The sequence below is a fragment of the Haliotis rubra genome, unplaced genomic scaffold, assembly GCF_003918875.1.
Source record: "Haliotis rubra isolate DU_JTF1 unplaced genomic scaffold, ASM391887v1 Scf381, whole genome shotgun sequence".
Lineage (NCBI taxonomy): Eukaryota > Metazoa > Mollusca > Gastropoda > Lepetellida > Haliotidae > Haliotis > Haliotis rubra.
In genome coordinates, this window is record NW_025767059.1 from 748,265 (window position 1) to 762,834 (window position 14,570).

The window sequence follows — 14,570 nt, forward strand, 5'->3', positions numbered from 1 at the left end:
GTGAATAGCATGCTCCATGCGTAATAAGGGTTTCACATTTCCTACCGAAGGACAACCGAACACAGATATCGGAAATGGCTTTTGTCAAATACTCATTTAACTTCCTGACGCGTGTCTGCCATTAGGCCGTGGACGAGATCAGGTCGTGCTGGCAAACGAGAGATGTAATTCATCCCAACTGTGTCTCTTTGACTCTTTGATGGAACCGAATGTTCTGCCAGTGTTGTGAACAATTCATTCTCCTCCAGCTGCAACCTTGACCTACATCAACAAGCCTCAAAGTGGAACCAATGTCCAATTATTTCCCCCTGCTCAAATGACCGTTTATCCACAGTTGACCGTTATTCCACACGTTGAAACAATAGCGCGCTAATAACACTACTTCCTCAATTACGCGACCACTTCCGGAACAAAATACATCGGAATGTCACAAGCATGTGAGGCAGGTAAACAACTCTAGACAATAGATGGACCTTTTTAAGTGGAGGATCAGAGAAGCTTCAAAGGAATTTGGTAACCATGTCAAGAGCTCTAAGGATTCAGCTGTGTGAAACAGGCTAGAGGGCAAGAGTTGTCTTTCCTTTGTTTTGATCTCGAGTATTGCCCATGGGCTGCGGCAAGTAATGTTCAGTGGTCTTGGTTCGTGAATGTAATAGCTTTTCGTGTACAGTGTAGTAGACAGGGAGATGGTGCAGTTGTATGATCAGGACATGAAGAACTGTGAAGAACATGGTGTGACGAAACTTGGTGGCAAAACGGGACCACTCCGGAATAGGAGTCGGTTTTGAATAATAAACTCAGGACAAAACTTACATTCATATATTTCAGAGGCCTTTATTTCCTTTATTTCCACTGCTACTACTACTACTACTACTACTACTGCTGCTGCTGCTGCTGCTGCTGCTGCTGCTACTACTACTACTACTACTACTACTACTACCACCAGATCATAACTACAACTAACCACAACTCCCCTTAGTACCAGAACAACTGTTACTACCTCTACTGCTACTACTTGTACATCCACTACTACCGCTAGTGCTAGTGTTACTGCTACTACCATTCCTACTAAATGATGATGATTTTACTACTACTACTACTACTACTACTACTACTAAATGATGACGGGTGGTGGTTGAGAAAATAGAGTTTAACGACGCTTCAACCCTAGTTCACTCAAATCACAATTTCAGCTGGATGCAACAGGGAATACCAACGAGATAGAAGTCGGAATCGGGATTCAACCCCTCGACCACAGGATTCTGACACATCCAAGGGACGTCACTCTGCAGAGAGAACTGTATCATGCTGGACGACTCTATATTCGATGTGTGTGTGTGTGTGTGTGTGTGTGTGTGTAGCATAGTGACTAAAGCATCCACCACTCACAACGAAAAGCGAGTTCGATTCCCCGCATAGGTACAATGTGTGAAGCCCATTTGTGGTGTCCCTCGCTGTGAAATTGCACTCACTCACTCACTCACTATGTAATTCGATGACTACGTGACCGAGTCGGAAGATCATCAATAGAAATTCTTGTCATGAATATCTCACTGCCGTGATAATTATATATTATGGCACCACAAATATCTTTCAACGAAAGCTATTCAACCTCTGACATATATTACCCCATATAAAAAACCTCATTTATAACCAAACATATTAATGACCAGTTACATCTCATTTCAATGTGTATATTATTAACGATCAAATTCAGATAAACCACATAACCATAAAACTACACATTGATTTCACTAAACACGCATTTTCGAGCTGACCTGTCCTGTTATCACCTCCACACAATATAATCATATGGATGCATAAATCATATCAACGAATCTTCCAGTGACTGACTTATATTGGGTTCAAACACCGACCCTATTGTGAGAGCAGGCTGACAAGCTATTTAATATCGTCTTTAGGGCCATAACGCTACCGTATTAAGAGCACCGCAGCTGTCAACGATGAGAAAATATTTGTTCGTCACTTTCTGTTTGCATTCAATGGTTATCTTAATCAATGGCTGATGTCCTCTAACGGTCAAGAGCAGACCATCAATACTGGGACCGTCATCCACTGATGAGGCTACAGGGTCGAAGTTGGGGGCGGGGCAGTGACAGGGTTTCATCTCAGGGTGACTGGCTTGTTTGGATGTCTGAGGAAAAAAGCACTTGTCGCTTGACTTGTCGCCGGTGACGGATAAGGGTGATACCATTCAGTCATATCGGTATCTGATTAATCCTGGTAGAGCGGTCCGGCCACAAGGAACATGATATTAAATTTGGTATTATGACATATTATGGATGTCCAGATTGAAATTATACATGACATAAAATAGATACACATCTAAGACTTTCCTTTATTGACAATTTCATGATTATATCCACTGCAATTACTCCTATAGAAATATAGACTGACTTGACAGCATAACCTCATGGTGTCCACAATGATAACGGTATATTTGAGAATGGCTTTGCACTGCCCATAGCATTTAATATTACAGCCATACCACTGCAGGGGGCAGAAGAAATGGGTTTCACACATTGTACCCATTGAACTCGAATCCGGGCTTTCTGCGTGACGAGCGAACACTTCAACCACTAAGCTACCCAACGGTCCCATGGCGATGGCGATGGTGGTGGTGGTGATGGTGATGATGATGATGATGATGATGATGATGATGATGGTGATGGTGATGGTGATGATGATGATGATGATGATGATGATAATGATGATGATCACAATGATACTGAAGCTAATGATCTCACACAACAAATCTGTGCACATCACAAATCTCTGTACAATTCAAATGTATGAAGTTTGTATAAACTAACAATCTTTGTAAGCAGCTTCTAGCCATTGTGTACCATTATCATCACCGGCCCGGGGTCTCACTATTGCAAAGACCTGATTTTTCTCGATTCATTAAACCTAATGATGAGGACTTATAGAACCAAACAATCGACAGACACAAATGGTTCCCGAGGGTCTACCTATATCAAAGCCTCAGATAAAGCCTGGTGGACACGCTAGCCTCGGCAAGATGGGTTGAACTAAGTTCGATTATTTATTACAAGTGAAATGCATAATTTGCCATGTTTTCCAGATCATTTCTAGCCCAAGATTTTTTTAACCCGGTCGCGACCTGTCAGGCCCCTTGACCACTGCCTCACACAAAAGGACATAGGGAATGCACAGAGGCAAAACTGTCCAGTAGAGATTATGTAATAATCCTAAATGCCACTACACATGGTCAAGTGTCCATGTGGCCTGGACAAAAGACGCCAGACGGGTCTGTGGGTGAAGAAGCGTGGGGTGGGGAGATGGGTGGGGAAGGGCGTGGGAGTCATGATCAATGATTCAGGGGCTCCTGGTCTGTATTACGTGTGAACCCACCAGTAATACATTATTCACCTCGCTTTGATTAATTCTGTTGGCGTCTGTAATAATCTGACGATGCCGGATGACCCCAACAATGCACTCCATCGTGCGGCCTAATGATGTCATCCAGATTACAGCCAATTGGCCTCAGTAATTCATACCTTGCGAGAACGAATTGGATTTGTGAGGTTAACACGTGACAGCGGGGAGCTGGAATTGAAGCAGGGGGAAATTACAAATTGGCATTGAAACAGAACCATAGCGGGACGAAATCAGAACTTTAATCAATCATACCACTAGTGTGATAATGCTGTGTTAGACCGCAGTTACAGACATTTTATGAACCCTGTAAACAGGCATGGCTGGGTCAGATATACCAGTGATTTATACTATGAACAACATCTGAAGCTACTACGACGCCAGTTCCCGTTTTGGTCGGGTCTGGGGATAAGCGAATGACAATGGTAGACTAACGCTTAGTCCCTAAATATATAATTTTGATAGTAACAAATAAACCCATTTAAATAGAAAAGGAGCCCCAGTGAGGTGATAAATTCAGAACCTGAGGAAACCTAGCTTTGCTCCAATTAGGGCTCCTGAACTATAATAATATACAATAGTTTCCGATAATCTAGTAAACTAAATGCAATAGTTTCCGATAATCTAGTAAATTATATGCAATAGTTTCCGATATTCTACTGAACTATAATGATATGCAATATTTTTTTCGATATTCTACTGAAGTATGATAATATATAAACGAGTATCATTTCTCCATTAACATGCTGTCTAGTCGTCTGGCCGAAGCTGAGATTTACAGAAACTGTTTTCGCGATTAAAACATAATTATACATAATTTTTAATTGAAAATTTGGGAATATGTTTCTGATGACTTTATCTTTCACCCAGCAAATTATTGCAATTCACTCGTATTCTCCTTTAACAGCCATACTGGCGTGATCCTGATTTATTGAATCACAACGTTGACAAGTGCAGAAAACAGTTTCCATTTGTTGAACATGTACTATCTATATATTTCTAGACAAGTCGAAGCTTTATTTACAATGGAATCTGTAGCACTCATGTGTGGACTGTAACCATTAACCCACCCCTTTGTTCTTCGGATGTACATAGATACGTACGTATAAAGTCTGTATGGTGATTAACAAGAACCCGGGGACCACGAAATTGTTGATGCCTCACTCATTCAGCAGCCAGGTGTTATCTGGGCTTGCATTCCACCCCTGCCTGCCTTCTACCTACCGACCGTGAATAATACTCTACCCCTTGTCCCTCCGTCCATACTTTGCACCCAACACTCAATATCATAGCTCTCCCTACCTGAACAGTCTACAAACACGCCAAATTAAGGGGGTCATCTCAAAGTAAGTTTGTTTATAATATGTGTGTCATTAACCATATACACGCTATATACGTTTACAGTGCATCCTGTGCAGGATCTGAATCAAGGTTAATACGTATTTCCCCAACAGATGTGATGTCTCTACGAGGGACATCCAACGTATTTTCTAACGGTTGCTTTTGGCATGGTCCCTCGAGATTTATAAAAGTCTGTATCAAACCAAGAGGCTCTCCAGCTGCTATTGTTCAAACCCAAGGAACGTATGGTTTAGATAACGCCTGTGCTGTACACGGCATTAATCCTAAAGACTGTATGTAAACAACCGTCACTTCTACCACATTTGATTGTTCAGTGGCAACGCACTGAGGCTTAAAAGTCTACATTAAGTATCCCAGAGCGAAACAAAATCTTCACGAGTTGACAAAAAGCCCTTGTTATCATACACCACTAGAATCTATCTAAAGTATATTTTCAATTTTTTAAATAAAAAAATCCCGGTTGGTTTGTATGTGTACCGTAGATTAACTTTGACATAAAAAGCGTATGCATGCTTGGGCATATGCTCGGGTTAAAATAAACAGCAAAAGGAAATTCGTGTTTGTTATCCTAATAACGCATAGGGTGTGTTTGAATTTCATTTTAAGTTAGGCAACATGTGTTGGAAATACGATCTGACGTGGATCTTGGTAACAGGAGCTGATTGACACTGGCTGCAATGAACAGAAATCCACTACCCTGACGATGCATGTGGTTCACGTGGGTGAAATGTACAATGGCCTTGCATTCCTTTGTGATGTTATAATTGCTTGCATACAACTGGAAAATAATATTTTGATTTTTAATTATTTAACTTACGGGTTCTTATTATTAACAGGAAGTGGAGTGGATCTGGTTCAGTTAATAAATATCAGTGTCTTGCTTGTTCACACGTGTCAAAACCTACGATTTATGAATATATTTTTTGGACAGCGGAAATGAACAGCAGGTGTTGACAGTATCTCTGTTGTTTCAGTTCAATTGTAAAGGACTGTCACCTACAGCATGACATCGACATACACAGAAGACTCTTTCCAAGCCAGATGTTGTATGCACTGTCATTGGTCATGGATATGTACACACTGAAATGGACATGAAAAGCTCCACACACATATAAAGGACTCCACGCTCTACATAACGTGAATAGGGTGACAGTGTCAACTCACCACAGCGCTTACGTCCTCCGCACAGCAACATCACAGTATATCCACGACCGAATCCGGAATTAAATTCCCTGGGAAAGTTCCCTAATTCAAGACCATATCAACAGTTCGGAAACTCCAGCCATCAACAGATCTCGTTTCAGCGCGAGTGTGACAGGCGGTGAGTCAGAGCTCGCGCAGGGGGCGGGGTGAGGGAGGTCTGGCTCCTTTTTAATGGGTTAATTCTATACGGGGGAATGCGAGAAGGAACTCCGCGTTATCTGGAGCAACACGGTTGACAAGCAGCTGAGTTTTGGCGGGATTTAGAGCGAGAAATCATTAAGGTCACGCTAGGCGCTTGTCGGCCACACTCAACGTAACAGTACGACACGTGGTCGAGTTGTCCAGGTGGGGTGGCAGGTATTTCGTAAAGATACGAGCATTTATCATTTGTTTACACGGCAGGGACTCCCGAATGTCTCATCCCCATGTCATAAACATTACAGTCGTCCTATAGCTGGTGTTTAAGAAGGACGTTTATTCCTTACGTAAAAGCTCATTTAACGCAAAGGAAGTTGTTATGGTTATTTATGAGCCCTGCGTCCCCGTCAAACGTCCCCGTTAAACTGTCTACCCCCACAACTGGTTACTGGTTATTAATTATATTTTCAGAAAATGTCAACGGGAGTTTCTGGATGGCGAACTGTAAACAAGAAAGTTCGGAATAGGCTGGACTTGCACAAGTCTATAAGGTAATAATTTAATAATTAATAGTTTAGATGATAATTTCTAAACAATATAAATATCCCTCTAACAGACTGGCGTCCCTACTGTCCCTCTATCTGGACTTGCCTCTTTAAAGGACAGAATTACTATACAGCCATAGGCTCAGCATTCAGTACATATACAGCCTTGGAGCAAGGCTAGGATTAAGTTAAAACTCATTTTTAACATGAAAGACGGTAATGAAACTATGCTGGTATCACTACAGACATGCTCTCGAATATGAATTCCGACTTCCTCGTGAAGCAATCCGCATGCCGTGAATACATGGCGTGCTCGTATTTCAGTGCAAGTTGCAGAAAATGTCCCTATCTGGGAGGATCTAGCTCTGTAAGAAGACTCTCAGTGAATCAGTGATTTCTGGTCAGCAGATATTCCAGCGTTACTCCCCCAGTGTCTTGCTTCATACAAGTATCGTACAACTATCTATAAACAGACGCTTTGTAACTCTCTAGTTTAAGCGGAAGTTTACATCACGTATTGCATTCACTTGAAAAATCTGGTACAATGCTGTCTAATAGTCAGTGACAGGCACCTGCAGTCTAATAGACAGTGACTGGCACCTGCAGTCTAACAGACAGTGACTGGCACCTGCAGTCTAATGGACAGTGACAAGCACATGCTGTCCAATTGTCAGTGAGTGAGTGAGTGAGTATGGTTTTACGCCGCTGTTAGCAATATTCCAGCAATATCACGGCGGGGGACACCAGAAATGGGCTTCACACGTTGTACCCATGTGAGAATCGAACCCGGATCTTCGGCGGGACGAGCCAACGCTTTTACCACTAGGCTACCCCACCGCCCCACTAATGGTCAGTGACAGGCACGTGCTGTCTAATGGTCATAGGCACCTGCTGTCTGATGAACAGTGATAAGCACGTACCGTCTAATATATTGTGACAGGCACCTGCTGTCTATAGACAGACTGGCACCTGCAGTCTAATGGACAGTGACAAGCACATGTTGTCTAATGATCAGTGACAGGCACCTCCTGTCTGAGGGACAGTGATAGGCATCTGCTGTCTAATGGACAGTGTGTGTGTGAGTTTGGTTTTACGCCGCATTTAGCAATATTCCAGCAATATCACGGCGGGGGACACCAGAAATGGGCTTCACATATTGTACCCATGTGGGGAATCGAACCCGGGTCTTCGACGTGACGAGCCAACGCTTTAACCACTAGGCTACCCCAACGCCCCTAATGGACAGTGACAGGCAACTGCCGTCTAATATACTGTGACGGTCACCTTCTCTCTAATGGACAGTGAAAGGCACCTGCTGCCTAATATACTGTGACCGTCACCTTCTGTCTAATAGACATTGACAGGCAACTGCTGTCTAATATACTGTGACGGTCACTTTCTGTCTAATGGACAGTGACAGGCACCTGCTGTCTAATATACTGTGACAGTCACCTTCTGTCTAATGGACAGTGACAGGCACCTGCTGTCTAATATACTGTGACGCTCACCTTCTGTCTAATGGACAGTGACAGGCACCTGCTGTCTGATATGCTGTGATAGGCACCTTCTGTCTAATGGACAGTGACAGGCACCTGCTGTCTCATATACTGTGACGGTCACCTTCTGTCTAATGGACAGTAACAGGCACCTGCTGTCTCATAAACTGTGACGGTCACCTTCTGTCTAATAGACAGTGACAGGCACCTGCTGTCTAATATACTGTGACAGTCGCCTTCTGTCTAATGGACAGTGACAGGCACCTGCTGTCTCATATACTGTGACGGTCACCTTCTGTCTAATGGACAGTGACAGGCACCTGCTGTCTAATATACTGTGACAGGCACCTTCTGTCTAATGGACAGTGACAGACACCTGCTGTCTAATGGACAGTGACAAACACCAACTGACAGGCACATGATTCTAATGGACAGTGAGAGACATCTGATTCTAATGGATAGTGACAGACATCTGATTCTAATGGACGGTGTCAGACACCTCCTGTCTCATATACAGTGACGGGTAATTTCTGTCTAATGGACAGTGACAGACACCTACTGTCTAATGGACAGTGACAAACACCAACTGACAGGCACATGATTCTAATGGACAGTGAGAGACATCTGATTCTAATGGATAGTGACAGACATCTGATTCTAATGGACGGTGTCAGACACCTCCTGTCTGATATACAGTGACAGGCACCTGCTGTCTAATGGACAGTGACAGACATCTTATTCTAATGGGCAGTGTCAGACACCTCCTGTCTGATATACAGTGACAGGCACCTGCTGTCTAATGGACAGTGACAAGTACCGTCTGTCTAATGGACAGTGACAGGCACCTTCTGTCTAATGGACAGTGACAAGTACCGTCTGTCTAGTATACTATGACAGGCACTGGCTGCAAACAGAGCAGAGCTGATACATGGATGTACAACATTAATTGATCTTCCCATACTTTCCTCGGTGTTTTCACCAGTACTTGTTCGACAGATGTGTTGTGGAAACCGTGCGGCAGATGGGTCTGACGGAGATCCGCCCATCACCTGTCTGTTCCGTCAGTGGAGCTCAACGATAGATAATAGAAACTTCTCAAGCATACACGGGGATCTGCGAGACAAGATAACAAGCTGTACAGATCCCCCGACAGGTGCACGTGTGTTTAACTGAGAGAAAGTAGCACCATTAAGAAGGTCGTTGCGTATGTCAATGATAATGGTACATGAAAGATAACTTCAGACTGAACATTAATCTTGACGATTGTAGCTAATGCTCTTTGGTATTCTGTCTGCGGTCTTCTTAGGGACTGTTGGAGGCTACAGGTGAGTGAGTGGGTGACGTTGAGTGATAAAGTGGATGGTGGATGGGTAGGTGAACTGGTGGTTGTGGGGGTGGGGGTGGGGTGGTTTTGTTTGATTGGTTGGGTTGGTGCATGGGTAGGTGAGCTGGTGCTTGAGCGTGTGTGTGTGTGTGTATGTGTGTGGTAGGAGTTGGGTGGGGTGGGGTCTTGAGTGGTTGGGTGGGTGCATGGGTAGGTGAGATGGTGGTTGAGTGAGTGTATGTGTGTGGGTGGGTGGGGGTGTTGGGTGGGTGCATGGGTAGGTGGGCTGGTGGTTTAGTGAGTGTATGTGTGGGTGGGTGGGTGGGTGGGTGGGCAGGAACTGTTGGGTGGGTGCATGAGTAGGTGAGCTGGTGTGTGTGTGTGTGTGTGTGTGTGGGTGTGTGTGTGGTGTATGGGTGGGTGGGTGCATGGGTAGGTGGGCTAGTGGTTGAGTGCGTGTATGTGTGGATGGGTGGGTGGGAACTATTGGATGGGTGCATGGGTAGGTGGGTTGGTGGTTGTGTGTGTGTTTGTGTGTGTGTGTGTCTGATGGGTGGGTGGGTTTGAACTGTTGGGTGTGTGCATGGGTAGGTGGGCTGGTGGTTGAGTGAGTGTGTGTGTGTGTGTGTGTGTGTGGTAGGAGTGGGGTGGGGTGGGGTCTTGAGTGATGGTTGGGTGGGAGCATGGGTAGGTGAGTGATGGTGGTTGAGTGAGTGTATGTGTGTGTGTGGGTGGGGTGTTGGGTGGGTGCATGGGTAGGTGGGCTGGTGGTTTAGTGAGTGTATGTGTGGGTGGGAACTGTTGGGTGGGTGCATGAGTAGGTGAGCTGGTGGTTATGTGTGTGTGTGGTGTATGGGTGGGTGGGTGCATGGGTAGGTGGGCTAGTGGTTGAGTGAGTGTATGTGTGGATGGGTGAGTGGGAACTATTGGATGGGTGCATGGGTAGGTGGGCTGGTGGTTGTGTGTGTGTTTGTGTGTGTGTGTCTGGTGGGGGTGGGTGGGTTGAACTGTTGGGTGTGTGTGCATGGGTAGGTGGGCTGGTGGTTGAGTGAGTGTATGTATGTGTGTGGGTGGGTGGGTGGATGGGTAGGTGAGATGGTGGTTGTGTGTGTGTGTATGTGTGGTGTGTGTGTGGGTGGGAACTGTTGGGTGGGTGCATGGGTAGGTGAGCTGGAGTTGTGTGAGCGAGTGTGTGTGTGTGTGTGTGAGGGGTGGGTTGGTGTTTTGTTGGGTGGGTGCATGGGTAGGTGGGCTGGTGGTTGAGTGAGTGTATGTGTGGATGGGTGGGTGGGAACTATTGGATGGGTGCATGGGTAGGTGGGCTGGTGGTTGTGTGTGTGTTTGTGTGTGTGTGTGTGTCTGATGGGTGGGTGGGTTGGAACTGTTGGGTGTGTGCATGGGTAGGTGGGCTGGTGGTTGAGTGAGTGTGTGTGTGTGTGTGTGTATGTGTGTGGTAGGAGTGGGTTGGGGGTGGGGTCTTGAGTGGTTGGGTGGGCGCATGGGTAGGTGGGCTGGTGGTTGAGTGAGTGTATGTGCGTGTGGGTGGTGTTGGGTGGGTGCATGGGTAGGTGAGTTACTGAGTGGATGGTAACTGAGGGTGGGTGAATGTGCAGTGACGTGATTGTACTGAATTTACTTTATATCCGGAGCGGTAGCTGATATAGAAATGACTGAAAACATCTCCTTTAGTCATACAGCAGTAGTTGAATCGTGACCTTCGTACAAGAGAGTGAGTGAGTGAGTGAACCCCGAACGTTCGACCCATATCACGACGAAATGTAAAGAATCGAGTCTGGACCAGACAAACCAGGAGTCGAACAACGATAATCGCCACCTGGTGAACGACGCTGACAATATTCGTGTCATAACAACATCTAAGTGTCAGTCCTTAACGGACACTGGAGCCTTTCCCTGATCTGGAACCCCAATAGAAATGGGCGGGATATGACGGATGGAGGGTAGAGTATATGGACTGGTATGTGTTAAGCTATCAGCACTGCACTTTCAGGTTATAAAACACTAACGCTCTTTCAAGGTAGTGTATATAATTGATATAGATCATTTCAATGCATGCAACACCCGGCCAGAAGTCATTAAAACTTTTTCACGCCCATATAGGTCAACACACAACGCCACGAAAACGTGAGTCACCTGACGATAACAATACAACGGTACTGCAGGAAATCAAAACCTCGTCGGGCTAGGTTATTTCAAACACTTTTAACGACGTTCTGGCGACATCAGAAACTTTGGCCTGGCTCATGGCTTCTGAGTGACGAAATAGACGCCTCTCGTTAGTATTATGTAACACACATGGTGATTCATGTTTTCCCCTGCTCAGCCAAAACTTCATTAAAGTTGTAGTGTATGTATGGAGACATGTAAGTATGTACTGAAGTGAAAAAGGCGTCATTGCCATGGTCTTAGGCTTTTGATGACAAACAACGTTTCATACCTTTTCGAATGGTCTCATGGTCGTCACCAGACAGTAAGGAACCGATCATCCTTGCAGGAATAACAAATTTCCGATATAACCATCCCCCCAAAATTAGAAAGTAATAAAGTGAGATTCTTTATGAGTCTACGACTGTCAACAGCTGTAACAGCCAAGCATGGTTGTATACTTGGTCCGGTCTAGTAAAGTTATATTTGGCGGTCACGCAATTTGGTACCAAAACTAGTTCTTGAATATACGCTTGTCACGGGAAATCTGGAACCGGAAGTAAGCTTGGTCCCGTCTCGCATATCACAAGTTGGCGCGCACAAAGTGAGCCGGGAACCAGCTTAGTACCGGAAGTAGCGAGGCCCTATTGCATAAGGGATCAGCCTGGACAGCTGTGCTGTATTCACCCAAGAACTGCTTAATCTGAACGTGACACTGATCAGTGAACATATGCAGTTCGTGGCCTCTCAGAGTTGTCCATATTGTAAAAAAGGACCTACCTGGCGTCTTCTCTGGTCCCACCACTTGGAAGTACGGTTTGTTGCTGGTCTCCCCCACCTGCCCTCCTTCTCCAGTGCACGAAAATGCCCCTCCCATCTTAGAAGGGGGCACTCAACTCCAGGGGAGGGGCATCAAGTGGACTCTCGAAACACGTGCATTGCTGAGGTACGTATCCCTGGAAAAAACATGACAACGATAAAGATGATAACGTAACGGTAACAATAACGACGACGATAATGATGATATTGATAGCGTTAACAGTAACGACGAAGACGACAATGATGACAATGATAACATTAACAATAACGACGAAGACGATAATAATGATAATGATAAAGTTAACAATAACGACGAACACGATAATGATGACAATGATAACATTAACAAATAACGACGACGATAATAATGATAGCGTTAACAATACCGATGACACCGATAATGATGATAATGATAGCGTTAACAATTACGACGAAGACGATAATGATGACAATGATAACGTTAACAATAACGACGACGATAATGATAATAATGATAACGTTAACAATAACGACGAAGACGATAATGATGACAATGATAACATTAACAATAACGACAACGTTAATTATACTAATGATAACGTTGACAATAACGACGAAGACGATAATGATGACAATGATAACGTTAACAATAACAAAGACGACGATAATGTGATGATGACGACGACAACAAAAACCATTACAACAAATCTCAACATGAACAGCTATCCACTCCAAGGATACGACGTTATTTTAACATGCGTATACGTAAACGCCTTACACTCTGATTCTGAGGGCACAACGACCCCATCCTAAATCATGAATAAGAACTAACATATCTCTAGCAACGAGCCAGAAGCGCTGAGAACTCAGGTATGCATACACACAATAAATAACAGGACAAAACACATTTGTGTCATTAAGTACATACGTAGCGAAACACTGGCTTCCCATACCCTTCATACTGGTTTCCTGTACGTAGAACGCTATCGGTACCGGCCGTCCCCGCTGATGTTTAACCCGCACTGACCCAGGTCCTCTACATCCCCCAGACCATTACCGAAAAACAATCCCATCATGCCTTGGTTTGGTTTCCTCCACAATAGGAAACCGAAGTGTTGCCCCCAACAAATAACCTCTTTTTAAGGGATCACGGATTTTCATTTCATTAGGATCTCCATTAAATATTGGGCTATTGGCGAGAAATCGATGACCGTGCACTTCCAAGGTGGTTCAAACGTGAAGTAATGTCCCTCAATTGTCAGAGTAATTGACTGTCAATGTTGTCATATTTGGAACACTCCACGCATTGATGCTGCCTCGACTCCATGACACCCTCGTACGGAGGGAGACTGTGTTTACGATACTGACTGGTTATAAAAGGCACTGGTTACTTTTTGAAAGAATTCCTTCTTCAATCCATGTCTTCATTTATTGGAGCCGTTGTTGCATTGATCTGTCAAAAGGAGGGGTCAAGTTGGAGTGTCAATTTGAACACTTTTTAACAGTTAAAGTGAAACCCCGTTAAACCGGACAAGTAAATTGTTAAAGAAAAAGCCATCCGGATAATCAAAGGTCTATAGAATATACAATCATGGTTTAGAGCAATGTCAGTTTATTCTGTATTGTGTATCTATGAAGATCGCCGGTTTCTGTTTAAACAATCCGGATAAGCGAGGTTTCATCATAATGTGAGGGGAAAAGCTTAATTAATGCAGGCCGTTAACACTGTTCAAAAGTAGAAATTAGCCCAGGTACGGTACACACCAAGAGTAATAATCTGGCCGATATTAGCCAAGGATAGGCGGATCCGGAGTTGAATAAGGGAAGTTACTCTGCAAAAGGCCTGTCACTGCAGGTAGTCACAAGCTTCCATCACCATTTATAAGACATTTTTGTCTTTTTATGCATAAAAACAGCGATATATATACTTGAATCAAATACCCGTATCTTGACGTTGACGGTCACAGTCCCTGAAGCACATTATTTCCCCTACTGCCCAGCCCTCCCTGCAATCCTAAAGCCCTAAATGAAGCAAGTCGAGATTTCCTCAGGTTATTGTTTGTTTTGTTTGTTTTCGAAAGTTCCTGACAGCGATCTGTAAATAAACGAATCTGGACCTGA

The 14,570-nt window shown here is 44.3% G+C and overlaps 1 protein-coding gene across 3 annotated transcripts in view; it reads right to left on the minus strand.

Moving 5' to 3' along the window:
• Positions 1-14,570, minus strand: part of LOC124286359 (NACHT, LRR and PYD domains-containing protein 2-like) — an 86,052-nt gene that overhangs the window by 59,055 nt on the left and 12,427 nt on the right. For 2 of the 3 annotated variants that reach the window (XM_046722725.1, XM_046722726.1), the window contains exon 2: positions 12,432-12,607. In XM_046722725.1, the coding sequence (XP_046578681.1) occupies positions 12,432-12,528 (97 nt within the window). In that variant the 5' untranslated portion in view covers positions 12,529-12,607. Of the gene's footprint in view, positions 1-5,946; positions 6,081-12,431; positions 12,608-14,570 lie in introns of those variants that run through there. The other variant, XM_046722728.1, reaches the window with a different exon arrangement.